The sequence below is a fragment of the Varanus komodoensis genome, unplaced genomic scaffold (assembly GCF_004798865.1).
Source record: "Varanus komodoensis strain SLA01 unplaced genomic scaffold, ASM479886v1 scaffold41, whole genome shotgun sequence".
Taxonomy (NCBI): domain Eukaryota; kingdom Metazoa; phylum Chordata; class Lepidosauria; order Squamata; family Varanidae; genus Varanus; species Varanus komodoensis.
The window spans coordinates 1,889,433-1,917,078 of record NW_025335954.1 but is presented as its reverse complement, the minus strand read 5'-3'; the positions used below and the strand labels follow the sequence as shown (position 1 = coordinate 1,917,078).

Below are 27,646 nucleotides of genomic sequence, written 5' to 3'. Positions count from 1 at the left end.
ATTTGGCTAGCAAATTGCTACTATGAATTTTGGAGCCAAGACTGAAGCATCATTGGAGCCTCTATGCTTGCTTCTGTGCCCTTACACTACCTGCTCGGTCTGCCCTTTACAGGGAGGCTATTAGCAATACTTCCTTAACCTGATGTCCCCCAGAGGTCAAGTTGCCAATGGTCATATTGCCTGAGAATTATGGGAGTTGCAGTCCAATGCATCTGGAAGGCCCCAGGTTGGGAAAGACTGCTGTAAGTTGCAAGTGTTCTCCCCCCACCCCCACCCCCAAAATATACAGTAAAGGCAGCCTTGAACTTTCCCCACTGCTTGGGGTAAAAGGGGGGGGGGGACAAAACGATATTACCCATCCTGTTCCCTGCAAACTCAAACTTCTGGTGTGTGTGCAAGGTGTCAAATATTTGATATTCTGAATTTAATTTTCCACTTTTAAAAAACATCAGCACACTTGTGTTATTGGGGAAACTGAATATATGAAGGTAGGGGCTGAAGTTCAGTGATAGGAGAAATGCTTTGTAAACAGAAAGCACCAAGGTTCAATTGCTGAGAGAGATTTCAGGAATAAAAACATTCCCCTCTTGTACAAAACTGGATGTTAGGAAGAAGCATTCTAGCCTGGCCCTTTCTTTGTTATGCTGGCATTCGGCATGGCAGGAGTATGTGCACGTGTGCCTGCGTGCGTGCATGGTTGTGCTTGTGTGCAGCTCAGTGAAGACATTGACCCCATGTGCAGCTCCTTGAAAAAGAGAAATTCTATGTTGAGGATTGTTAGGAAAGGAATAAACATACCATCGTATATTTATTTATACATATATTTTGAGGGAGCACAGTTTACAATCCTTTGTACATTTCTGGCCCCTGCACCTCAAAAATGATACTGTAGATCTCGAAAAGACATAGAAAAGGGAAACAAAAATGATCAAGATGTTGGAGAATTTCCTCTGTGGGGAGAGATTGCAACATTTTGGACTTTTTAGCATAGAAAAAGTGTGAGTAAGCAGAGACCCAATAGAGGTGTATAAAATTACACATAGTGTGGAGAGAGTGGAGAAAGAGATTTTTTTCTGCTTCTCATAATATTAGGATCCAGGCTCATCCCATGCAACTGAACATTGGGATCTTCAAGATGGGCAAAGGGAAGTACTTCACATAGCTCGTATTTAAACTATAGAATTCACTTTCAGAAGATGTAATGATGCTGCACGCTTGGATGACTTTAAAGGGCAGATTGGACAAATTCATGTTGTATAAGGCTATTGGAGGGAATATGCCTCTGAACACCAGTTGCTGGGATCACATGTGAAAGGGTGTCTTGCTTGTGGGCTTCCCATGGGTTTCACATTTGCCATTTTGGGAACAGAATGCTGGCCTAGATAGGCCTTTGATCTTCTTAAAGATGCTGTTAAGCATTCCATCATGTGATTTCCCCAATCCCCTCCACACACACCACCTGCAATCCAAATTGTCAGGCAGTGACATGCTTTAGTGTCTTAGTGATGAGTTAGACCTGAGGCAGTGCTGCCAGTCTGCAGTAGCTGGTGCCATGGGATTGGATTAGGAATCACCTGACTTTCAGGACCATGAAGACTGGTGGTTTGCAAATTGCCTTGCAGGCCCATCCTCCAGCCATGGGCCCTGGTAGTGCAGGAAGTACAGACTGGTGGCAAGATTCATTATAAATACAGCAGGACCTCCATATCCACAGGGCCCCCCAGCCGATGCCTGAAATGGTTGATAGTAGCAAACAGTACATTCACAGGGGTTGGGGCACAGGACCCCAGCAAAAGTGGAAAAACCACAGATATTTTGAGGAGAAAACCACAAATATCTCTAGAGTCTTCATGGCCTCTGAGAAACAAAACACGAGTGTGGATGGGTAAAACCAAAACAAACAGTGGGGTTTCCCCAAACAGAGTGCATAGTTTTCTAGATATATTTGTGGTTTTTCCCTATTCATATTTTTCCATTTTCTTGGGGCTCCTGGTCCTCTAACCCTGCAAATGTGGCGGGCTGATGGTCAACCTTGGTTAAGTGAAACTGGTAACTGATACAGTGGATACCCAGGTCAGGCTGTATAGCACCAGGGCTGTCTTGTTCCCTTCCCTTTTGTGCAGGTTCCCTTAACTATTATTTTGCTTCGTTTTTAAAAGGCTATTGGTGGGTCATAATGCACCTGAAATGAGGGGAAGTTAGGACTGAGCTTGTGAATTGCGTGAAGTCTTTCACTTGTCCTCTAGAATATGAGCCTGACCCCTAGAGCCCCTGCTTCAAGCCCCAAAGCCCCTGACACCCACTCCAAGTTGCCCTGTGGTGCAGGTTAACCTCAGGAGGCAGGCAAGTATGTGATTACAACAGCTGGGCTGAGCTTTTGATGTAAGTTTAAGAACCCAAACAGTCTTTTACAATTGTGACTTTCCTGGCATTGGGTGGATGCTCATCTTCATCCTCCCACAGGGTGCTCACAGCATCCCCTTAGGCCAATTCTGCCCCCCCCCCCCGATGAGCATGTGAGAAGATAGAGGTCTCTAAGGATAGGGCCTCTTTCCTCCCCCATCCCTCTCTCTAAAGAAGTGGGAGATGCACTTGTTTCTTCTGTAGCTTTGGTGCCTGCTTTTTCCATCCAACTCCTTTTGTGCCTTTTCCTGCAGCTTCTCTAACTCCCCTCCCCTCCCCACTGTTAATTACATCCTCCAAATGGCCTCCCAAACTTGCTGCTTCTTGCATTGCTCAAGCATGACCCAAACTGTAACCATGTCTCTGTGCAAAATTGAAGGGAGGGAGGGGGCGGTTTGAATGGCGGGCAAGAATCTTAGGTGACTAGAAAGCAGGTTAAAGAGCAAAGCCAGACTTTCTCCCATTGCTCTTTGTTGGGTGCAGATTCCAAAAACCACGACTACTATTTGATTCTGCATTATGCGTCAGTCTTTCAGGGTGCAATCTTACCACCCTCACCCTCAGCATGTAATCCTTCTAAGTAGAAGGTTTATGTGCTTCAGAAGGGGCGCAAGGCTGGCAACCGGCAGTACTGTCTGTACCTCATGCCTTGATTTTTATGCAGCTGACCATTTTTGGCCATCTAGATAGAGCACTAGGGAGAGGGAGGGACAGGGTATCAGGAAACAGGAATCAGAGTAAGACCTCAGCCCTTTCTCTTTCCCTACTGGTCCCTCCTTCATGTCCCTTTTTGTCCCGTTCCCCCCCACCCCCAAGCACATTTGAGACCTCAGGAGGCAGCTGGTGTGGCTGGAAAGGACAGGGTGTGGACTTGGCTTTCAGAGACCCAGCTCGAAGCAGGGACTCTGAATAATGCTCTCCTCCCGCCACCACCCAGGCAATGTCTGCTCCCTTAGGCAGCTTTTCCTAACCTGGTGTCCTGCAGATATGTTGGAGTACAACCCCTAGCATGCCCTGGCTGGGAAAGGTTACCTTAAGATGTGTCACTGCCCCCCCTAGAAGGAGGTGACCAACCCAGGCTGTGAACACCATGGTTTTTATTTTTAAGACTGCATGTTTCAGTATATGTTATTTCTGCTAGCTCTTGTGTGCCCATTTTGCCCAAGAGGCAGGATTCAAAACAAACAAATAATAAATTAGCAATAAATAGGATGAAAAATCCATCCTAACTTTAGTTATGAAAACATGGTGAACATGCACTAAGAGATTACAATCAAGGGCCAAAACAAAGACAGGTGGACATGAATAAAATGTAAATAACTGGGCTTACAACTTTACATGCAAACTGGAGTGGGGGCGGTTTGGGATGCGGGGCAAACATGAAGCAAGTGCTTTGACCAAGGGGAGTTTGTCTGCTACAGTCCTATCCCAAATCAAGTGACCTTGATTCTGAACCATGTTCAGCATGCTAATGGGTCGATTCATGCATTCAGTATAAACTTTAGATGTTTTAAGTGTACACTTGAAATGTGGTAGCGTGAAAAACAAGAGGGGACAAAACTTGTGTTGTGCTTGTAAACATCACACACACTGTTATTAGCAAACCAGATATGACTGAAACTTCCTGTCAAGTGTACTTTTAGCGACAAACTTGTGTTTACTGTTGAGCAATGCGTGAAAAGGCTCTATGTCTCTAGGATTTATATCAGAAGTGATAATGCTTTGAGCAGCAACCAGAAGGTGATGAAGGAAGGGATGAAGACTCTCTGCAACATTTGCAACCCTAAAAGCCAAATCCTGATTCTTTGCCATGACCAGAATATAAGTTATGAAAAGTACACCATGAGCTTCTTGTTCAATTACCTTTCCTTTAGTGAAGCATGCACTCCACTTGGCATCAAGTGGATGGGCCTTAGCTTAGTAATAGAACGCCTGGGCTGCCTGCAGACAGGCTCCAGGTAGGACTGGAAAAGCTCCTGCTTGAAATCCTGGAGAGCCATTGCTGCCCATCAGTCTCAGTAAAACTGATGAGCCCATGGCCTGGCCTGGTGTGAGGCGGCTTCCCCTGCCCGGGGCTCTGGAAGGGCTTCCTCTTGTGCAGTAGAAGTTCTAAGACCACCATCTTCAAGCCGGCCTTTCATCTTGGATTCTGTTGCTCAGGGCCTGGCTCCTGAATGCCTTTATTTTTGGTTAATGTTTTAATATCTTCCATCCTACACTATGTCCCTACTTTTATTGTTGTATTTTTTGGTTTGGTTATTTTGTTGTTGATGTTCTTTGGTTTTATGATTGCAAACCACCCTGAGGACATTTGCCAGTTGGGCAGTATATACATCCAGAAGAAATAAATTGAATTAGTGGCAGGGGACTTTGCTAGCTGTTCATTTGACCTCAAATGAACTTTGGGAAGGGTGTGGGGGCTGACTCTCCATTAGCCAGGATAAGGCAGGGAGTGAAGGAGCAGCGGGAGTGTTTTCTGCTGCCTTTGGATCCAGTGGAGGCAGATGCCCAATTGCCAGTGATGAGCTGAATGAAATCCAGCTATAGGAAGTAAGGGCTTTTCTGTATGAGGCATCTAACCTACCATTTTAGCAAGGCATCTGCTTCTGGATTCTTTGCAGAATTAAGATTGGATCCTTTACAATTGTCTTTTTTGGGGGGGGGGGGATCCTATTCTGCCTTTCTGTAAGCTCCATCCCATAGCCATAAGGTGGTGTTGCACCTCATTGTGGAACTGTGAAAATAAACAAGTTTCCCATAGTGCAATTTCCAGACAACCCCAAAGTTCCTTGATTCCCCTTCCCCCCCCCCAAAAAAAAAGAGGGCCTAGAGGATGGTGACATTGTGGGCAGCACCCACAAACCACCATGCATGAGGAATCATGAGCACACAATACCAGTTTGTATAGAGAAGCCCTCACTTCCCAGTAGGTGCAATGAAGTTAACAGCAGCACCATCTTATCCTTATCTAAAGCAGCAAAATGATGTGGCCGGTATGTGATTGAGCATCCTCCATTTTCCATGCCCAGATCAGACCTGCAATACACACCAGGGTGGGCCCAAGAGCCTTGAATAAAACAAAGGCAGAACTAGTGGGTTGACTAAGCCAAACTGCCCTACCTCAATTTTTCATTAAATGTCTGAACAGAAGTAATATGAAGGAAGTTTCCAGTGGCATGGGAGCAGACTAGCTGCTCCTGTTGGCTTCATCCCAGCTTTCTTGTAACACAGGATTGAGGCAAGTTGGCAGGATGGGCAAGATTGTATAGAAAGAGCCATGCTGTTTCGCTGCGGTTTTGATTGTGGACTGGGTAGCAAACATGAATGGCCAATTGGTTTGAGCAAAGTAGTTCTGGTATTGAAAGACTGATGGGTGATTCTGTAGAGCTTTTTGGCAGAAGGCAAGTTAGATTGAGAATTTATGACTTTCCCAAGGCTGCTGAGAGCTGGTTCCCATGTAATGCTCTTCTTTTCATCAAGGTGAGGAAATTCTTTCATCCCAAGGGCTGAATTCAGGTTTGGAGGACCTCTCAGGGCTACATGGCAGTTGTAGGCAGGGCTAAAAGCAATGCAGGGGATACAAAATACAATATTTACCAGTATAATTTATCTTAAAGCTTGTGCTGCCAGTAAATGGACCTTAGGGAAGGTTCAGCCTTCTAAAATGGGAAACAAAACTGCACCAAACCAAGAAACCACCATGCGATTGGGAGCAGGGAGAGGTGAGCATGGGAAGGTGGGAGTGGCCAGCAGGGGGGATCCAGTAAGACTGGATTTGGACCGCTGACCAGAGATTGCCAGCTTCTGCTTTTCATAGAAGGCACATCTGTATATGAAAAAGGGTGGCATGCACATGTATATTGCCCAACGTGGTGATCACATTGTTCTTTCTAAAATCTTTATATTGTATGATTATTCTTCAGAGTTAAAAGGGAAATACAGTAAAAAGCTGCATAAAATATTATCATTCTGATGGAATGCAACAGAAACAAGAAAAAACAGTTCTAAATAAAAACATTGTTAGTGGCCTACTAGACCCCTACATACCTTCCCAAATAAAAAGTCTGTCACTACCTGACCAAAATTCAGGAGGAAACTGTTATGGGGGGTCATGGCAAGAAGATTTGAGAGGAAGCAGCACCCCACACAGAAAACCCTGGGTAGCAAAGCTGCCTGCTGAACCTCCACCAGCAGGACAACCTCAAATTAGGGTAGATGCACCTGATGATCTTAGGGAGAAGGAAGAATATAGAGGAGGCATTTCTTCAGAAATGTGTATTTTGTTATGAGAATGTGTATGTTCACACACTGGGAAACTGCAGCAAATTGCAACAGTCTAACATCCGTACAAGGTGCCATAAATGTCCCTGTGCTTCCACAATGTATGACTTGCATAGGGAACCCATGTTCTGTCTGGAAACCTGTTATGCTTTAGCAGTGCCATTCTGGGATGCTTTGATGCAGTAATATTGCATGGCTCTAGACAGCCACTACTATAACCTGTGACTCTGAGCTCCTTGTTCACAGGATACTCACACATACTAACAAATTTGGCTGCTTCTGTCACCTCTTTCCACATCTTCTTTCCCTTTCATCATCTTCTATCCTGTCCCTCATCTTCTTGCTTATCTGACTGAAAACAAAAGGCTGAATTCTTCAGAGGACCCCAACTGTAAAAGGGGAACAGAAGTCAATTATTCAAAGCTGCTTTTCTTCCCAATAGTTTTGTGCCACCCAAAGACATGGCTTTTTAAGTTGTTGTTATAATTTTAGTTATCATTCTTCTGCCTAATTTCTGTTATGGATTATTATTGCTTTAGATCCTGACAGATCTTTAGAAACTACTGATGCAGTGAGGAAGGATTGGGAAATATCAACAGGAAAGCCATAAACATGAAGGCATTCCCTGGGAAATTCCATAGTTTCCTATGGACACAGGATGATCCTGGGCTTTGTGCATCCAGAACCAGCTTCAAAGCCAAACTAAACATGATCTTGAAGACATTTTTTCTTCGTGTACACCATTTTGCAGGAAAGGAAGACACATGGAGCCCCAATCTGGATTTTGCTCCACTTTAATTGTTTGGATCCTATGGAAAACCTGATTATTTTTTGCCCTGGGGCAGGGAGAAATTTATCTGCAGGGGTGTATCGACTGCAATGGGAAATCAGTGCTGAGACACTGCCAGGAACCCCCATTAGCTGCTTTCCCTTCAGAATAATGTGGCCACCTTCAGCAATAGGTGGCACAAGTTTGGCCTTCGTTTGCTTTACAAATGAACTAATCCAGCCAGTGGTAACCGAGCTTCTCTCTATCGTGCCCCTCTGCTCCCTGTTGGTTTCGCCAGAGGCAATGGGATCGTGAAGCTGGCAGGCTGCATCTGGTTCATGATAAGAGACTGACTTGTACCCCTGCGCCCGGGGTCCTCCAGCTGACAGGAATCCAGAGCAATTTCCTTTTCCAATGCATATGTCCATAACACATCATTAATGCTCCCTGCAAGGGGGTCTGAAATATTGATGCTAATTGCGCCTCTTGCTCCCCTAGCAGCACATTAAGCAGGTAGAACTTAGCCTGCCACTGTTGTTGTTTTAAAGGGGGGGGGGGAGCTAATGGACTACAAGCCTAGAGACGTCCATGTTACCCATAATCCTCTCATGGGCTTTGGGGGAATGACTGGCCTGATTCGTCCTGGCTGCTCCCCCAGTGCTTGGTGGCATCTCTGAGGAGCTGTGCCATGAGAAGGTTGGTGGGCAGACTTGAAGCTTGTGGATTTGCTTTGTGCTTCACTAGAACCGCGCGGTCCACTAACAGTAGGGAGGTGCAGAATAGTGGCTCAGGAAGGCAGGGGTGGAATCGCAAAGCTATGTGCCCTTGAGCGTGTGGTAGGCAAAGAGTTTGAGACTCACACAGAAACCTTTCCCTGTTTCCCCTGCAGCTTTCTTGATTTCAGCAGGCTAATGCAGGAGGGGGAGAATTGGCTATTCCCCAACAGACTTGTCATTTGGGCACCTGTTAAAGCCGTGCTTATTGCTACAAGCTTTCGCAGGAACAGGCACATACTCTGGTGATATCGTGATAGCTCCATTGCTCTTAATTGTGTATCTGTAATTTTAGAATGATGATTTAAATTGTGTCCGTGTGTTGCATGGCTTTTCCAGTGGGTTGTTAGCCACCCTGAACTCCTTGCACAGACAGGCAGGATATAAATAAATCTTATTCAAACACTGGGAGTCAGAAATCCTTGCCAATCTCCTGCAAATCACCTGAAGGTCTACCAGCATATCCTGGTCGACATTCCACCGTGCCTCCAGGCTAGGGTACAGATATTAAGCACCTGTTTTCAATCTGCTCCTGACCCTCCAATTGCCTTTCCTTGCAGGGTGAGTTGTTGAGCCCATGTCGCTGCGATGGGTCCGTCCGCTGCACCCACCAGCCCTGCCTGATTCGCTGGATCAGTGAGAGGGGCTCCTGGAGCTGTGAGCTGTGTTATTTCAAATACCAGGTCTTAGCCATTAGCACAAAGAATCCCCTGCAGGTAAGTCTCCAGTTACCATCTTGGCTTTATCAGCCACCTGTGGTTTGGGGAGTGTCAGTCCCAGATGGTGGACAGCAAAATGCAGTGTAGAAGTCCAGTTCCATTTGTTCCTCCCTCCCATTCTCAAGATTTCTAGAGTGTGGAGCACACTTGAACTGAGAATGTATCCCACAAACACCTGTTCCTCTGCCATGGGCGCTGGGACACATTTTCCATTCATGCCTGCGCTACCTCCTACCAAATACCAAGTTGAGGAACTTGCCAGGAGGGTGAGGGGATGTTGCTGATGGTGTCAGATGTCAGGAAACATCCAGCCATTGTTTTCCACATTCTTGTTCATACTGATGGTCAACATATTCAGCTACAAAGCAGAAAGAAACAGAGGAAGGTAAATCATGCTTTATGAGGCTGGCACTCATGTTGATCAATCGCTCCACACACACCTGTTTAAGAAGGCCTCTTTTGCCAGTCAAGCAACTTCCTGATGCATTTATGTGCATGCACTTCCCAGCTGGCTTTTGCAGATAAGATACGAATGCTTTGGGTCTGATTCTTGTACTAAATCGGCTAATGGGTGGTACAGAAATTAAATAAATATTTTTGGACTCAATAAGGCAATCTCTCCTGCCCCCTACCCAACACACACTTTTGGATAATGGATGTTTCTCCATATAGGCTCCCATGTGACAGGTTCTGTGACTTACCAGGTTCGTGTTGTGGGTGCATTGAGGGGAAAATGTTCACCATGCAGAAATGACAGGTGAAAGTCTCCCAGTGGTGACTTTGCAGTGGTGAGGAATGAATCTCCCCCGAATCATGCACAGACGGACAGCTTGCTTGGCAATGTCAATCCTTGTTCTTACCACCAGGGACAAGTTTTTCCACAGGGGAAACCCATGGAGCAGCCCCACCCTCTCCAACTCAATTCACCAACCGGGGGGGGGGGGGGGGCGACTTAAAAAAATCAGAAAGGCCTGGAAGGAATGCCAGGGCCCCACCATCAGCTACTACTTTTGAGGCTTAACAAAATGAAAGCCACCCCAAACTACATTGCAAAGGTTATCTGGGGGATGAGCAACAATCCAGGCATATGCTCTGGATCGATCTGGGGAAGGGTTGTGCCTTTTCTCATGTGTGCATATCTCTTCCCCCACCCCAACCTCAGACTCATGAAGGAAGGACAACCTTGCAATTCAAGAATGAGTGCTCTAGCAAAGTTCTTATAACTTTTTATCCTATAGTGGCTTCCCCTGACACAGTGTCTCCAGATGGTTCAGACAACAATTCTCAGCCTTCCTGGTGCTTGGTGAAGGCCAAAATACCTGGAGGGCACCAGGTGGGGGAAAGCTGCACAACACTCATCTGGGAGTAAGTCTGTTGATCTGAGTTCCTTTGAGTAGATTGTGCTGTTTGAGCCCCTGTCTTTCCGGTCCTAACACTTAACTCAGCTTCCCCAACCTGGTGGCTTCCAGATGTCAGGGAAGGATGGTCCACAGGGGAGTTTTCCATGTTAACTGAGCAGCCACTGAACTGTAGCGTGGCACAGTAGTTTCCTGGGTCTCCTCAATGGCAGCCTTCCTCAACCTGATGCCTTCCTGGTCTTATGTATGTATGTATGTATGTATGTATGTATTCTATTTCTATTCCGCCTTTGCCTTTTTCTTCTTCCAAGGAACCCAAGGCAGCTTATATTTCTCCTCCCCCTGCTCTCAGCCTTTCCCCCACAACAGCAGCCCTTTGAGGTTAGATGGGCTGAGAATCTGTGACTGGCCCAGAGTCACCCCGTGGGCTCTGTTGCTGTGCAGGGACTAGAACAGTCCAAAGCCACGCACCGGCTGGATTCTTTTGAGGTCATTTTTCTTGTTCAGTGATCCAGTTTGGTTGCAGGTTGTGGAAAGGGGACCAGTGGAAAAGGGAACAGCAAGGGGACATGCAGCATTAGGCTCTCACTGATCTCAAGTCTGTCCCTTGTTGCGTCTCTCGTGCATTGACATGCTCAGATTCTGGCCTCTCGGGCCCATAGGGTAATCTCCAGGCTTCTCAGCAAAAACAGCTCCCCAGTCTCAACCTTACTGCAATGTTTTCCCTCTGCAGTGGCAGGCGATTTCCCTGACAGTGATTGAAAAGGTGCAGATCGCAGCCATCATCCTGGGCTCTCTCTTCCTCATTGCCAGCATTTCGTGGCTCATCTGGTCGTCCCTCAGCCCCTCAGCCAAATGGCAGCGGCAGGACCTGCTCTTCCAGATCTGCTATGGGATGTACGGCTTTATGGACATTGTCTGCATAGGTGAGCGCTTCCTCCAACCCATGGCTTAGCAAAGGAATCAGGAAGGCCCCATTTAGCCTTCCAGCCCACAGGATGCCGGATGCAGGCGAAATAAGGAAGGAGCACAGCTCCATCACAAAGCACCCCCTTGGCCTGCAGAAAACCTCAGGTAGGGCTGGAAACCCTGGAAAGCCACTGCTGCCAGTTCGTGTTGACAGGTCTGGACAGACCCTTCAGTGTAAGGCCACTTCCCATGCTCCTATAAAAGGAAAGTAATTTTCCCACTCACCCTGTGATCACCCTGCAGAATTCAGATACAGCGGATTTTGGAAAAATTATTCCTATTAATAGCAAGTTGTGCCTGCTAGGATCAGTCTTTGGAGCACAGTAACACACCAGGTGAAATTGGAATGGATAGTGCATATTTCCTTCAGGGTCAGAAAGCAATTCTCAGTAGACGAGTTTTATTACTTTCTGCTTTTACTTGAGATTGTAAGATTTGCTGAAATGTGTTATGCGCTCTCTTTCCTCCCTCTGTGGAATTTTTTAGGTAACTCTACAAGTAGTATTTTAAACAACACAGCTAGTTGTATTCCTCGACTTTAGATATGCAGCAAATTGTATAGTGCCTTCAGAGGCCAGCATCTCTAGACTCTTATGGACTTTCTAAAAATACATATAAACTATAAGTTTCTAGTCCTAAAGGATGTGGAGATAGTGCTAGTGCAGCTCAATAGCAATAGCTGCTAAAACATTACCCTGAGTGGGGAGCGGGGTGAACATATTTTTAGTAGATAGGTGATGAGCTTTAGCTCTTGTGCATTGTCCCTTCCTGGAAAATAAGTTATACAGAATAAACAAACACATACAAGCAGTTCAATCCTAGCTATTCTTGATAGAAAATTTTCATAGCCCTCAAATCTATTATAGAAATCAAATAAATACATAATAAATTAATTAAATTATTTCCTTGCCAGAGACTAGCCCCAGAACAAGATGGAAGTTCTTTGTGGGCATTTGTCAAGTGCTTCACTTTTTCTACTGCTGAACTCCAACTAATCAGAGCATGGCCGATAAAAAGTTGCGATCTCTGGACTGTGTTTAGCTGCAGCACTTTTTATTTTAGAAATGAAACACTGCTTTTGATATTGCTTTTGGTTTTCCCAGGATCAGGGTCAATTCTGCTTGGTTTGATGAGTTTCTTCTCAGTTTTGCACTAACTTCCTGCCATGCCCCAGAAATTGCGAGGTGGTCTGCTAGTGTCCTTTTGAAGCAAAGCGCGCACTTTTGCATCTAATGTTGGTTTAACTTAAGTCCCAGTCATTTCCATGGATCCATTTTAAGTAGGATTAACAGTGGATACATTCCACACCTAACATTCTGGCATGACAAGAAGATTTAAGATATGAATCGTCAGATGTGTAAATGAAATGTAATATCCTTGGATTTTGGATATAAACCTGTAAACAGTTAAATGTTAATTAATTTCATTTTTTTACTGTCCAGTACCTGAGGCTCTCTGGGTGGTTAAGAAATGGTAATTAAAACACAAACAAGGTAAACTTAACTTAAAACAACAAAACCACAATAACAATTGTAGTTGAATCAGCATAGAAGAATCGCAGTGGTACAGAACAATATGCAAAATTAAAAATGAAGTTAAAAAGTTAAATTGTTAAAATGCTGGGAGAACTAAGAAGTGTTCACCTGATGCTGAAAAGAATACAAAGTAGGTGCCAGGTGCATTTCATTAAAAAGCTCATTGTACAACCATGATGTCACAAGCAAAAAGACCCTCAGGAGATCACAGGCTCTTACTATAGCCCTTAGAATCCCAGCTTCTTTTTCTTAAGTTTCTAGGCCTCATGACTGCCAAGATAGGCTAGACATGCACATGGTGGGCATGTTGTGAGCGAAGCCAGCTGGAGCTGGGGGTCAGACTAGATGGCCCGAGATGTACCTTCTGACTCACTCTGTTTCTGTGTTTCTAAGATAAGTCTTGAAAATGTCATGGCATAAATGCTGAAGAATTGGAAGCAGAGGGGCAGTCATGACACCTGATTTTTACTCATTCTTTGCACACAGGTCCCTGGGATTATAGCAGTGATTTGCTTAAAGGGGAAAAAAAAAATTTTCTAAAAGGTTCAGCCACAAATTTTACCTCAATGCACCCCCATTTAGGAAAGTGAAGCAAATGTTATTTACATGGTGCTTTACATACAACTCACACATTTCTCAGTCATGAAACATTTTTCATGTGGCCCATGGAGCTGAACACATGGCTCACCCTGGGAAGGAGGAGCAGCCGTCTGTCATCTAGGCTGGCATGTCAAAGCATAGTTTACCAACCCTCCGGGCCTCCTCCTCTGCCCACTCCTATCCTCGGCACAGCCTTCTGGTTCCATCTTCCCCCTCACGTCTGTTTCCCCCACAGTGTGCCAAGCAGTCCACAATGACATCAAGCACCAGGAAGCCAGTCCCCTCCTTTTAAGTCACCGGCTGACTTTTCTCCAGTCCTTCTCAGCGAGTGAACCATCCAAACATGATGGTGCACATGGGGGGTGGTGGAGCGACACCAGGGCCTGAATATTGTAGGGACCCTGGGAGGAACCCCCTGAGAAGGCAGCCTGCTTTGGTTTAATGGTGGCACTTCTAAGCCTGCCTAGAAGGACCAGCTTTTAAGGGGCTTGAAGGCGGAGCCGAGTTCCTTTGTGATGTACACATGCATTTATTTACAATATTCAATTTATTATATTCTGTGGTTGTATAGGTTTGCCATTTGTAACCCATCCAAGGAACCAGGCAGGCCCTCCCCTGCTTAGTTTTAGTGCAACTTCAGCCTCAGATTCCCATTCTGTTTTATTGTACCCTACTATGGTTTCTGACCATTTGAACCCATCTTTGTTTTGGGGTGAGAACACTAATACCCAGACGGGATTTTCATGATTTCCCACCACCACATCCTAGTTTTTAAAACTTTGTTGAAGTTGATGGGTATGAATGGAACCCAACTGCTAAACATTTGTACTTGATCAGAAAGAAAGTCGTCCTGGCATGACCTTGTCCAAACTCATGCCCTCTAGAATTACAGCGCCCCAGCTGAATAGGGGGCAAAGATGAGCATGACTTGCCATGTATGGCTCAAAGTGGACAGGTGTGGCCTTCTGGATTACTCTTTCCTAATGTGTGTTTCCCTAACTGCGCATAAAGGCAGATTAACAAACCAGTGGCCAACAGAGGGCACCGTGCTTGCCTCTTGGGTGGCCATTGAGGAAAATTGCCTGTGATAGCAGAAGGGCTACTGTCAAGCCCAAATGAATTGAAATAGCTGGTCCAGAGTCACCTGGTGAAAGTGAAGGCCAGACTGGGTATTGATGGTAGCAGAAACAGTTATTCCAAATACTTGGGCAAGACCTTCGCCAGCCTGGCCAAGTCGCCCACTAGCTGCCCACCCCTGCCTGAGGCCAGGGTCTGGAGGAGGTGGTTCAAAGAGGCGTGCTGGTGAGGGAAGTGGACTCCTCCCTCCCCATGCCAGCTGCTGCCCTCCCTGCATAGCCTCTCCCTCGCACGATTTTAATAGCAGAGCTCAGTTGGGGAAAAAGTGGCTGGGAGAGGGGAAAAGGCCATGGAAAAAGCCAAAGCCAAAGCAAGCAGAAGGTGAGGGAGGTTTAGCTATACTCCCCATTCACCTTTCTGCCTCCACGTATGGGATGACACCCCCTCAGACGGATCACAGGCTTGTCAAAAGGGCCTGCTGCTGCACATTCAGTTTGGCCCTAAGGACTCAAATCACCGCAAACAATTCAGAGCCCCCTATTCCTCCTCCTCCTCCAACTTAAGTTACGCTCTGTGAATTTTCAGTGATTATGGTAAGAGAATTAAACAGATGCTTACACCTTTTAACCCACCTTTTAATCAATGAGTTTTAAAAGTATTTAACTTTAGCTGGGCCTTGAAGTATTAACCATGGCATTTCAACTTCAGCTCATCTGAATGGTGTTTGGAATTTAGGTGTATCATCCTACTTCTGTGCGTAAAGAAGTGCTTATTTATATATAATTCACAAGAGCTAAATAGCACCTCTGTTGTTACACAATTGATGACTTAGGACTGTGTGTGTGTTTGTGTGTGTGTCTAGTCCAGAGAGAACCCCACCTAGCAGCAATGTTGTTGGGCAAGGCCTGATGACTGCCCTGGAACTATTTTATTTATTTATTGAAAGCTTTTCTGTACCGTCCAACTACAACAGTCTAAAAGTTTAAAAGAGTTTAAAAGTATTTAAACTTTGGCAGCTTTCACAATGCCAAATCAGCTGATTAGCCTGGGATTCTGAAACTGGAACTGAGCCTACTGTAAGCAAAGTGGCAGGAAATCTAGGTAGTGGTTTTATGCAGAGTCAGGCCATCAGTCCATGTACCTCAGCACTGGCTAGAGTCCAACCTGGTTCCAAGCACATTTTGGTCTTCAGTGCCCATCCACCCCAGCTAGCTTGGTCACTGGTCAGGAATACTGGGAGTTGTCATCCCAAACATCTGCAGGGTGCCATGTTGGAGGAGGATGCTCGAGCAACAGTGACTAGCAGCTGCTCTTTGAGATGTCAGGAGAGGATTGAGGTGGGGATCTTTTGCATGCAGAGGATGTGCTCTGCCTGTGAGGTGTGGCATTGGGTGACGGTGGCAGGAGCTGCAGAACCAGCTGGTGAGGGCTGCATTCTTCAGCCTCTCTTGTGGCATTGAGTGGATCGAGACAACAAGCTCCTTAAATGATTAAAAACCAGCACAGATGAAAAGTCCAGCAGACACATAGCCGTGTAATATTCGTACCATACAATACCATACCATACCGCAAGGTTCACAAAAGCGAAAGGATCCGGCAAGTCAACCCAACGAGCAGCTTTTCCTTCCCCATTGGCAGGCCCTGGAGAGAGGATTCCTGCAGCCTGCTTACCCATCCCATTTCTCTGGCAGTGGCCTCATGCGTAGTTGAGGGTAGGGCAGGCAGGCTGCTGGTGGCATAATTCAGACTCAGTACACCCTGTGGCTGCCTTTGCCTGTGGGTTTTTTGGCAGATGGCTGGACCTCTTACCTCTAGCACTGCGCACCCTTGATGGGAGAGGAAGCCTCTTTTTTAATTGGAAGTTGATGACATCCACTAAAGAGGCAGAGATGTGTTAGTGACACTGACGGATGAGCTCTGGCGAGACGGAATGATAACAGCCAGGGAGCAGCGCGCTGTCACGGGGAAATGAATGAATGACTTTTCCATTTCCCATTGATTCAATAGGGACACGTGTCGCATGGTAACGACCCACATTAGGGGACAGCAGGATTCATTGTCACGGGGTGCCATCAGGTTTGCAGAAGATCTTTATAACCCATGGGTGCCCTTGGAGCTTGGTCACGTGGTGTGGGGAAGGGTGGATGAGAAGGGATTTTTCTTTCTTTTTTGTTGAGGAAGGTTTTAATTTGTTAAAAACCTTTGCCAAAATTGTGCTTTTAATTTTTTTGCAAAGCACTTGCAAGTAATAAAAAAAGAATCCATAGCACTTCACTACACATTGTTTGATGCGAGCTGTTCTTCACTGCAAGGTCTCTGGTGGCCCCCAGTCCCATCAAATTTTATTATTTATTTATTTAGAAAATTTGTAGGCCATTCATCACAGCCATCTCTGGACAGCTTACAACATTACTTCAAATCCTAAATAAAATAAATTAACTATTCCACAACTGAGCATGAAACTAATTATTTAAAATAAATTAAATAGATCTAATACAATTTAAATTACTTTATGTTAAAATACTGGTCAAATAAAAAGGTCTTGACCTGGTGCCAAAAAGCATATAATGAGGGTGCCAGGTGGACCTCTCTAGGGAGCGCATTCCATAGTTGGGGTGCCACCGCAGGGAAAGCTCTCCTCTGAGTACACTGTCTCCTGACCTCTTTCAAAGAGGGTTCCCAGAGGAGGGCCTCTGCTGCCGATCATAGGAGGCAGGAGGGCATATAGGGAAAAAGACGTGGGGAATATAGGGAAAATGTGGCTCTCTGCCTCTTCCACCCCTTAGCAATAGCTGCTCACTCTCAGCAGAGACTGTAAAGTGGGAGTGAGGCGGAGGAGGGTGTCCGTGCCGTCATCCACTTGCCTGTGGCAGGGCAGCAGCCTAAGAGGCAAAGAGCGACATGGCCGGGGGCTGCTTGACGCACTGCACAGAAGTGGAGGGGGTCTGCATGCATGCAGTAGCCAGGGCGATTAACGTGGACCCGTCCTGGGAGGATTCGCAGAGCGGTGATGAGAAAAAGAGCCATCCCACTCCACGAACCAAGGAAGCCTGTCCAAACGTGCCTGTCGGGTGACCAGTCAGGCCTTGCTTGGATGACGTGCAGCAGGAGGAGAGTCCCCAAGGCCTGCAGCTAGGTCCAGTGAACAGCATCGCTGCATGATGGGGGAGAAGGGAAAAGAGAGGCCCCCACTGCTCGGGAAAGGGCCCCAAGTGCACTTGGTGCCGGTGCCTGGAAGCAAAGTGCTCCTGTGTAAGAAATAGTGAAGGTCACTGGCATAATATATTCAGCCCCGTATCAATTCTTTTCTGGTGAAAAGGATTGGATGGATCCCAGGCCTCTTTAAAAAGGCTCATTACACATCTAGACTCCTAGTTAATTCAGCAGTGGTCATTTATTCATATATATGATTTACCACGACACATGCCTACACATAGGTAACTGGGTGTAATCGTCATTAAAGTAATGCAATATGTAATGATCATGGCATTTATATAGCAAGTCTATACATGTCTACTTAGAGGTAAGCTTCATTGAGTTCAATGGGGCTTACTCCCAGATAAGTGTGTTTAGGATTAGAAGCATTAGCCAATTTTTAATTGTAGATCTTTCAGCAATTCTTTTCCATTTCCCTGTGATACTTAATCCTGCAAAATTAGGTTTTATACCAGTTCTCTAAGAATGACATTAATATTTTTACAGGTCCAACAAATAGACTGATGTAGGGACAGGTAAACCATACCTTATTGTCTTGGAAATAACTGCATATACTTATTTCCAGAGGCTTTTAATTCTTTGGCACTGCCATTAAATATACCTGCTAAGTTATTGTCATAAAAGGAATACTTTGCAGATGATTTGTTTATCCCATGTGGCTTGTAAAGAAGACCTATCTAAGTTAAAACTATTGCTTTACATCCCTTTGTCACCATAATCCATTCTGTACATTTTAATCAGGGAGGAGAGCATCTTTTTCATGCAGAATAGTCTTGTATAGTACTGTCAGTGTATGTGGAGCATTGCAGAATAATATCAGAAAAAGTCAGGTCCCTGCCCCAAACAGTTTACAGTTTAAGTTGCAATGCAAACAAGACAAGGTAAGGGAGGCTGGTGAGAAAGAACATCAACAGGGGTTGAATATGCATAATACAATTATGGATGCCCAGACAAAAACTGATTCTTGACCTGGGTAGCCATTCCACAACATTGAAATCTGAGCGACCAAGAGAAGAGAGAGATTTTCAGGGCATGGAATAGGAGACAAATGAAATGAAATTTAATCCAAATTATCCCCGAATAGAACCCGGGGGTGGGGGGTTTCTATGCCAAGAAAGTCCCAAATTCCGGGCTTAAAAATATATTATGCAAATCCATATAATGTATGCAAAGGTGCTTAATTTGCATTTAAACTGCTCAGTGTGCATGATTTATTTTGAGTCTGATATTCGGGTTATTCTAGGATTAGGAATGTTCAGGGCAAAGAGTAGTATGAAGTCAAAAGGAAAGAAATAATTAAATCCCTGGAGCATAGGATAGGTACTGATGGTCACAGGCCAGAAGAAAGTGCCAAGTGGCAGTCTTCTAAGGCAGGAAAGATGTGTATTCCCTGTACACTTTTCAAATGTCCCTTTGCAGTCATGAGGACTAGAAACAAATTGAAGACCTTCAGCTCCTCAGATTATTGTTTATTTTTAATTTCTTTCCTGTGCTATGTTAAGGGCTCTGTTTGGGTTACAGTGTATCCTTACCATTTCATATGCACAAAAGCCCTGCAGCAAGTGACAGATAGTGCCTTGCCCGAGGCTGTCCAGCAGTACTATGGATGAGCAGAAGGCCTGAACTGGGCTCTCCCATCCAAACGCGATGCGATGCACCGGTTTGGTTCTCCGTGGTCACTGCATGTGTACACAGAACTGTGGAAGATAAAAGACTGTAGGGATACTGGTGTGTTGTAGGATAGTGAAAATGGATGGAGGTGCAACCCAAAAGCACAAGACATATCACTCTAACACAATTTTATGTATTTAGTATTTAATTATATAGCACTATAATTTGCCCAGAGTACAAGCAGGCAGCTCCCTGCCCTAAAAGCCTTACAATCTGAAGTGCAACAGAGGAAGTAAAGAGAAGCGGTGGTAGGGGAAAAGTGAGTGTTTCAGTTACACGTGGACTTAGGTAGCTGAGCTACGGTCACTCCCACCCACCCAGCACACTCCAGATGTTGGATTGCAGCTCCCAGCACCCCAGCCAGCATGGCCAGTGGCTGTGAATGAGGAGAGTTGTAGTCCAAAACATCCGGACGGCACCAGGTTGGGGAAGACTGTGCTAACAGCTTTGTGGAAAGGGTGTTTGGGCAAAGAGTTTGCAGGCAGCCTGTGAGGCAGCCTCATTCAGGAACTGTGAGTTGGTTCCAAGGCCATGGAAGAAGGAAAAGAGAATGGGAGGGATCGGGAGAACCTGGGTGGCTGCGGGTGGTAGGAGAGGGCCGGCCAATGCTGGGAGCAGGCACGCCTCTGGATATAAGAGCAGAGTGAGAGGAGCCAGCTGTCCTTTGCTGAATACCGGGAGTGCACAGGCTGCCGGCATGGCTGACTTAAGGGAGGGAACCACGTGGACTGCCAGCGAGCGTGGTCAGTGATTTTGGCAGCAGAATGCTGGGCAGCAGTGAGGAGATCAAGGCGAGGCAATGGAAACCCAAAGGACAGAAGGGTGTGGTGAAGGGGACAGGTGACCAGCAGAGTATGGACTAGAGAGTTTGCTGAAAGGGGTAGAAGGAGACACGGCACTTTTTGCACTGCTGTAAAGAGAGAAGCAACAGGACTTGCTGGTGGACTGGATGTAGAGGGAGAGAGGGGTCCAAGATAAAGCCAACATTACAAGAAGGAGGTGCCTTGAGAAGTCCCATTTCCAAAGTTTTAATCTCCTTGCTGTCTGGACATGGAATCCTTTGATAGAGCAAAAAGCCCATAAGCGTGGCCATGCATGATTCCACACAAGCAATGGCTTCATCGCTGCCTCCTTCTTTCCACAGGTCTGATTATCCACGAGGGCTCCTCAGTGTATCGAATATTCAAGCGTTGGCAGGCAGTGAACCAGCAGTGGAAGGTGCTGAACTATGACAAGGCCAAGGACCTGGGGGAACCGGTTGGCGGGAGCACAAAGCCCGGAGGGCGGAATTCACGGACGAACCCCTCCTCAGGGAGTGAGAGGACCTCCCAGCGGGGACAGCGGGTTAGGACTATTTTGAACCATCACTGTGGGTACACGATTCTGCACATTCTCAGCCACCTGCGGCCTAACGAACATCGCGGGGGCTCCAGTTCCAGCCGCGAGGTTGTCATGAGGGTGACAACTGTATAATAACAGCCTACGGGGCCTTTGCTGAGCGGGAGAGGCTCCACAGTTCCCGTGGAAGGAAGAAGCCGATGCCTTCACTTCCGAGGCCTTCGCAGGCTCCCTTACGAGCCCCTACGGGGTAGGGCGCATGCTGCGTACTGTCCGATGCAGGAGGCACCCGGTCCTGCGGGGCTTTGCCGCAGACCCACCCACCTCTTCCTCACTCTGTGTGGGGAGTGCCTCAACTTGGTTGCACCTTCCTACCCTCCCATCAATGTGAATTTTTTTTCCTCTCTAGCCTGTGGTGAAAGGAGAGAGCCCTCCTCCTGGCTTCCATTGTTATGACTAAGCTCCTCGGAGGTGCGGTGGGGATTTATTTGTTTAATTTTGGGGGAAACAACAACAACACAGCCCCGGCCATGTTCCTTCTGGACGAGTCTCGGCGCCAACCAATCTAGAAATTTGAAAACATTTTTACCTCATCTTTCAAAGGAAAGCCTGCCAGAAGACCCACGCCTTTCCACCCCATCTCATTGGTCTCTCTGCCCAAGAGATGCCAACCAGAGAGGTTCTGAACTTTTATCCATCCAAAAAAAAAATGGTGCAATAAACATGTTTCTTAAAGCAAAATGGCATTTCGCAATAAGATACCTGTACATTTCATCTTTAATTTAATGCATGAAAATCTGTTTCTCTTTTTTCCTCTTTCCTTGCTTTACCTTCTTTCCAGCCATGGGAGGATAAAGAATTCTTTATATACAATTAGGTGTCTTCCAGATGCATTGTGCGCTTCCCTTCTAAAAGCAATGAGTCAAGTTCAGTTGGGTATGTAGATTACCACTGGGGAAGTGCTGCAAGGGTTCTCTCATATTAATTCCTGTACTGAGGAACTCCAAATATTTTGGGTCAGTGGACTCATTTAGAATTTTGAAGGAGCACTGTGGGCACCCTCACAAAATGGCAACCACGGGAGGGGGCTTTTCCATTCATAAAATTGGCCAGTCTCAAAACTCATTTTTCAATTGAAAAAACTGTTGTGAATAGAAGCTTGCCTGCAAACTTAAGTACAAGGCAGAGATGTTGAAGGGGCAAGTTAGGTTCTGAGGTCCAAGACACACAAAACACTTTTTGGAATGCAGATGGCACTGGAGGACAGCACTTTGCCTTGTACCATGTCATCTTCCCACTTTAAAAACAAGTCATTAAAAAAATAAAAATAACCAGGAATGCTTGGGAAGCCAAAGAGGTGTCCATATATGCACTGGTGTCCTTGGGCTGCCCATTTGAGTCCCTGATTTGACAATTGTTCTGGAAAGAAAGAGACTAAGAACACAATCCTAAGAGCTCAGCCTAATTCAGACATAAAGGCCCTTTGAGTTCAACACAGCTTACTACCAGCTTGGTGGGTACAGTATTGTGGGCTGCAATCTTACTGTTTGCTTACTAGGGAAAAGCACCATTAAAGCAAGTGGAATTTACTTCCAAATTGCTATGTATAGGATTGTGCTCTGAAGGCTTATCCCTGTAAAATTTAATTATGGTAAACTGGTACCTTGGTTTTAAGTAGTCAGACACATTTCCAGCTTGATCCCAGGCTTGTTGACTTGGAAGTAAGCCCTTCAGTGGGACTCACCCTAAGGAAGGATTTGAGCCTTAACTTCTAGAAGCTTTTCGCTCTCATCTTTTGCTTTCCTTATTGTGCTAGAATGAGGTGCTCCAGAAATTTGAAGTAACCTACTGGGGGAATTTCTAGGAACTTCAAGCCCACTTCAATATTTTTAGGATTTCAGCTCTGGTCATGGAGGTGCTTGTTTTCCTTGCCTTTCTTGTGCAAATGTGGGATCTAGTGCGGAACTTGGTATCTAGAAAACTTTGCTTTTGCTTTTTAAGAAGCGATGGTTTTAGTCTGTGTGTTTATGAAGAGACTCTTAGCTGTCTTATTAACAGGGAAATCAAATAAAGTGCTGGAGAGGGCCAGAGCGGTCAGGAGGAGTGGAGCTTGGGTGACGTGCATAGCTCTGTGTTCCTTTTGCTGTGGCCACACTGATCAGCCCCTGTCATTCCTTCCCCCTTACCTCCAATTTTCTCACCTTTCCCTGCATCTGTTCACCTCTCTGGTAGGCCTTACCGCTATAGCTGCCCAAGTGGGACATTGTACATCTAGTGCAACCCTCCCAGGGTAATCAGAGTGCAGGTGGCAAGTGGCAGCCACAGGAATGAATGGCATGCTGCTTGTGCCAAGGTAACATTTCAGAGCAACAGATCCAGCCCAGCCTTCTCCTTGACACATTAGATTTCTACGTGCAGGGAGTTCCTTTATTTTCAACCTGTAGGCACATTTAGACATCATAGTCTTACATTCTGAAGAGGGCTCAGGCATATGTAAGTGTGTTCTTCAAATCATCCACATCCTTTTAATGAAGATACAACACTTAAAAGTGATTATACAAGGTGAATACCTGTGTGTATATTCTGCATAATGGATTCTGAGTGTGTAACTGGCGTTGGGTTGACACATACATTGTATATATTTTAAATGCAGATTAGTTCTGTTTGAATACCTGGAGGACCATTCACTGAGTGTGAACCTAATCTCTGCATTTGTGCAGATTAAGGGAGCAACCCTATTGCTGCCTGTAAATCTATGAATTAGACTCTTGATGAAAGGTGCAAGGCACAGCAGTTCTCCATTTTATCTGGATGGCTGTTTTCTGGAAATGCCATCACTGTTTGTTTTTAATGGGCTAGATCAGGGCTGGTTAAGTGGAATTAATCCTCTTGGGATGTGATTTGAAGAGATGACTCCTATATCAACCGGTTCTTGAGTGATTTCTGTGCCTGTGATACGTTTCCAGTTCTCTACCCCACAGTGGAACCCAGTGGCACAAGAATATTATATATATATATATATATATATATATATATATATATATATATATAAAATCTGAGGGATTATATCAAATAGGTAAAGTCATTGAATAAAGTCAAATAAGAGTTCGCTCTGGAGTCCAGGCTCCCCAGTTATGCTTGCTCTGGGGCCTTTTAACAGGAACTCTAATCCAATAAATGCCAGGCAACAGGGTCTGGGAGCTTTATTGAGCTCCATCCATCCCTCATGTTCCTGATGTATCCTCACTCAAGGGTATTGTGAGAAATGAAAATGTCAGTTCCATCAGGGCTCTGCCAACCCCCCTGCTTCTGGCCACACCAGATAGTCTGATGGTGCCATGGGAACCCCTGAAGGGCATTTTGATGAGGGTCTTGTCGAAGGGGGAGCTGGACTGAACCTTGTAGGGAGTGACTGATACAGTCCTAGGTGAGTTAAGAGCACGGGGCCTTAAGTTAAGCAGGGGGCCAGCTGCTGTTTCAGAGACGCTGTCAAGGGTTGTATTCAAGTGGGGAGTGGGGCACAGACAAAAGGGGCAGACCAAAATCTGGAGGGGAAAAGGCAGCTTAAATCTTCTCCTACCAGTAGCTAAACAGACATTTCTCCCTTTTAGAATGGGGAAGAACTGCACCAAATCTGGGAAGCCACTGAATGGTTAGGGGAAAGGTGTGGCCATCCAGAGGGGGCCTCAGGTAGGCCTGATTTGGTCCCTGCACCTCTACTTTAAAGCTACAACTACTGACACTCTTAGGTATATACCACTCAGATAGACTGCTGCTCAGAAACTGTTGTGTAATCAAAGCAGGTACTGCTGGCTCCCACTTACCAAGCAGGGGCAGCCAGTCCCAGCACACACATGCTTTCAATTTTCTCCTCTCCTGCAAGCAGTATTCAGCAACCAGACGTGCTGTACTGTGATAGCACAGATCCAGTGAGAACTAGCAGTGCCTGGCCTCCTGCCCCCATCAAGCCTCTGAATAAGCTGAATGCTGACTTTCCTTCTACTACCTTGAAATGCACCTGATGATTCCAACCTGAAGAGACTGCATGGCTTGACCAAACACAGTTTTTACTACTGTCAGTAAAGCTGGATGGCCTTCTGGGTGCCTCTTTTGTGCCCCTCTTAACAGGTAGATACAGCAGGTGCTCCTGCCCTGCCCTGGTTGCATGACCACTGGGAATCTTGAGCCTGGGCACTGTGGCCATCAGGATGGGGGAGAGAGGCAGCAGGACCAAAATATGCTGTCCTGACTGAACAAATGTTGCCCCTTTGCAAGAAAGCTCCAATAAACTCTATAGGCTGCCTTGGATGATCTGAGGCCCCTACAAAGGCTTGGCTAGGAGGAGGGGAGTGCGGCAGAGGCTGCCCACTGCTCTCAGAGCAAATGGTCAATGCCCCACCAGGGACAATCCTGACAGCATGCCTGAAAATGCTGAGATGGTGTTTGCAGCAGAGGAAAGCTGAAGCAGAGGTGAGTGTAGGAGGGAGGGAGCAGCCTGGCTTTTCTCTTTCTGCCTGGTGTGGGCCTTCTCTGTCCTCAGCATTTGGGGCTGACCGAGGTTGATTTCATGACGGGCCTGTGCTCCCGTGGCTCCCAGGTTTGTGCAAAAACCGGGAGCCTTTCTCAGTGATCTTGTCACAGATCCCAGCTGGTAACACTCTGCTGTGTTTCAAGACAAGCAGCATCTCATGGAGTCGTCATTGCCTGGCTCGGGTTGTGAAATGAGGTCCAGGTGGGGTGGGTGTTCTGGTTCAGGGTTCAGCACCCAAAGGATGTGCAAGCTGCCCTTAATGCTGAGCCTACCCACCCTCTTTATGAAGCTCATGATAGCTGTGGATTCGGTGCCTGGACCGCTCACCTGTTGTTCAGTGAGGTCTTGCTTACAGCTCATTTTTCCTCCAAGGTTCTCAAGGATCTCCTTCTGTTTCAGCCTCGCAACAACCCCGTGAGGTTAGTTAGAAGGCGGATAAGAGGGAGAGACTGGACCAAGGCCACCCAGGCTGCAATCGTACATAGCAGTCTTCCCCAAAGCCCTCCAGATGTTTTGGACTCAACTCCCAGGATTTCTGATCAGTGGCCTTGCTGGCTGGGGCTGATGGGAACTGATATCCAATTGAGTTGGAGGTGGCAGGTCGGGGAAGGCTGTTAGGCGTGTTCCTCTGGAAGGAAGCCCCATCAGTCTCTGTGAGGTTTACTTCCAAGTAGCCATGAACAGGATTGCTCTAGTCTAGCAGGAGTCATGCTTGACTGCCTCGCTCCTGTTCTAGGCTGTAGTCTGACTCTCCCATTGCTCCTGGTCAGCAGGGCCATTGACATCACACTGGGTTCTTTTCCAGAGGAATCCCCCTCCTCTTCCTCCTCCTCCTCCTCCACCCAGACATAAGACCTTTCTCATTGCTGGGTATGTTTAGCTGAGACGCGTGCTTTCAGGCAATGCTTAGCGTTGCTTGGCACTATGGGGAAAGGTGTAGAGCAGATAAAGTCAATCTGGGGGCAAGAGGAGGATGCCCATGTGTTCAGCCCCATCAGCACACCGGTGCTCACATACAAGGTAGGGCAAACCTCTCAGAAGGCAGCTCAGCTTTTCCCAAAAGTTCAGAAGAAAAAGCTGTTAAACACCAAACTGAATCTGTCCATGCCAGATTCCTGCAGAATTTGGCAAATTGTGGCAACTGAGAACCCACTGGAAATGCATAAGGACAGCAGTGAACCATGGTATTTTGCTGGGGGAGGGGGGGAGAGAGAGAGCACATGCGTGCCAAATGTGTAAGAAGAGGTGTGTGTGGAAATTACATATCGGAGCCATTTTCTAGTATGCAACACTTGGCGTTGGCCAACCTTACCATTATCTATCAGGCACTCAGTTTGGATTGGGTGTAAATCGAAGCAGTTTAGCCTTTAGCCGTGCTTGGAGAAAGAGCAATCTGTTGATAGCCATTTGCCTAGTTCTGATGCTCAGGAATTATCACCAGGTGTAGAAGGTTTCCAAAAACTGGGTTTCCCGTACCGCCTTGCCCCCCTCCATACCCTTATGTACCACTGACTGCTAGCCCAGTCAGGTGCAAGAAGATGGACTAGAAGAACACTGTGCAGTATTGGTATGCTGTGCACAGTTCCATCATTGCACCTCAAAAAAGAGACTAGAACAGGAAAGGGTTGAGAAAAATGGGACCAATATGATCAGGGGGCTACAGAAACTCCCCAGTGAGGAAAAATGCACTGCTGGGGGCTTTTAAGCTTAAGCAGAGGCATGGGGGAGGAAGCAAGTTGGCACATAAGAGGTAGACAAATGTTTGTATGGTGTGAAGAAAGTGGGCAGGTCATCCCATGAAGCTGACTGGTGGAAGATTCAAGCAGCGCGAAGGAAGTCTGTAGACGAAACTAAGGAATTCCCTACCATGAGATGCAGTGATGGCCATGAATGGACGGATTTGAAAGGGGATTAGACACGCGTGCAGAGAAGGAGGCTATAAGTCACAACTCATTGTGATGACTGGGAGATAGCCTGCCTCTGCATTCCAGTAAATGGAAACACAGGTGACGGGGTATTCTGGTCCTCATGTCCTACTTGTGGCCCTCCCATTGGAGCATCTGGCCAGTCCCTGGTGGGGACAAAAATCCCTTTGGTCCAATCCTGCTGGCTTTTTTCCATTATTACAAGTGTGTGTGGGCTAGGCGCTGGTATGGATTCTTACAAGGCTGCCTTTGGCATTATCTTATGTCACAGCCATGATACTAGAATACATGGTAGCCCCAAAGGACAACAATATCACAAGAACAGACCCTGTGCAACCAGCTTTAAGAGCTACGGGCCGATTGATAAATAAGAAAAATGAATATTATGTTCTCATTCAAGCATATTCTGCTTTGTCCAGACAGAGCCAATTGCTTTACATTTTCTGCAGACCAAGAGCTGATTAATTAGCAAAAAGTAGTG

General features: G+C 46.3%; 1 protein-coding gene across 1 annotated transcript in view; it reads left to right on the top strand.

Annotated features, from left to right (window-relative positions):
• MARCHF9 (membrane associated ring-CH-type finger 9) overlaps positions 1-20,844 on the top strand; it is a 41,873-nt gene extending 21,029 nt beyond the window's left edge. Inside the window, exons 2-4 of the mRNA XM_044443282.1 lie at positions 8,787-8,942; positions 11,037-11,229; positions 20,516-20,844. Of these exons, the coding sequence (XP_044299217.1) occupies positions 8,787-8,942; positions 11,037-11,229; positions 20,516-20,844 (678 nt within the window). The remainder of the gene's footprint in view (positions 1-8,786; positions 8,943-11,036; positions 11,230-20,515) is intronic.
• The last annotated feature ends 6,802 nt before the right edge of the window (positions 20,845-27,646 follow it).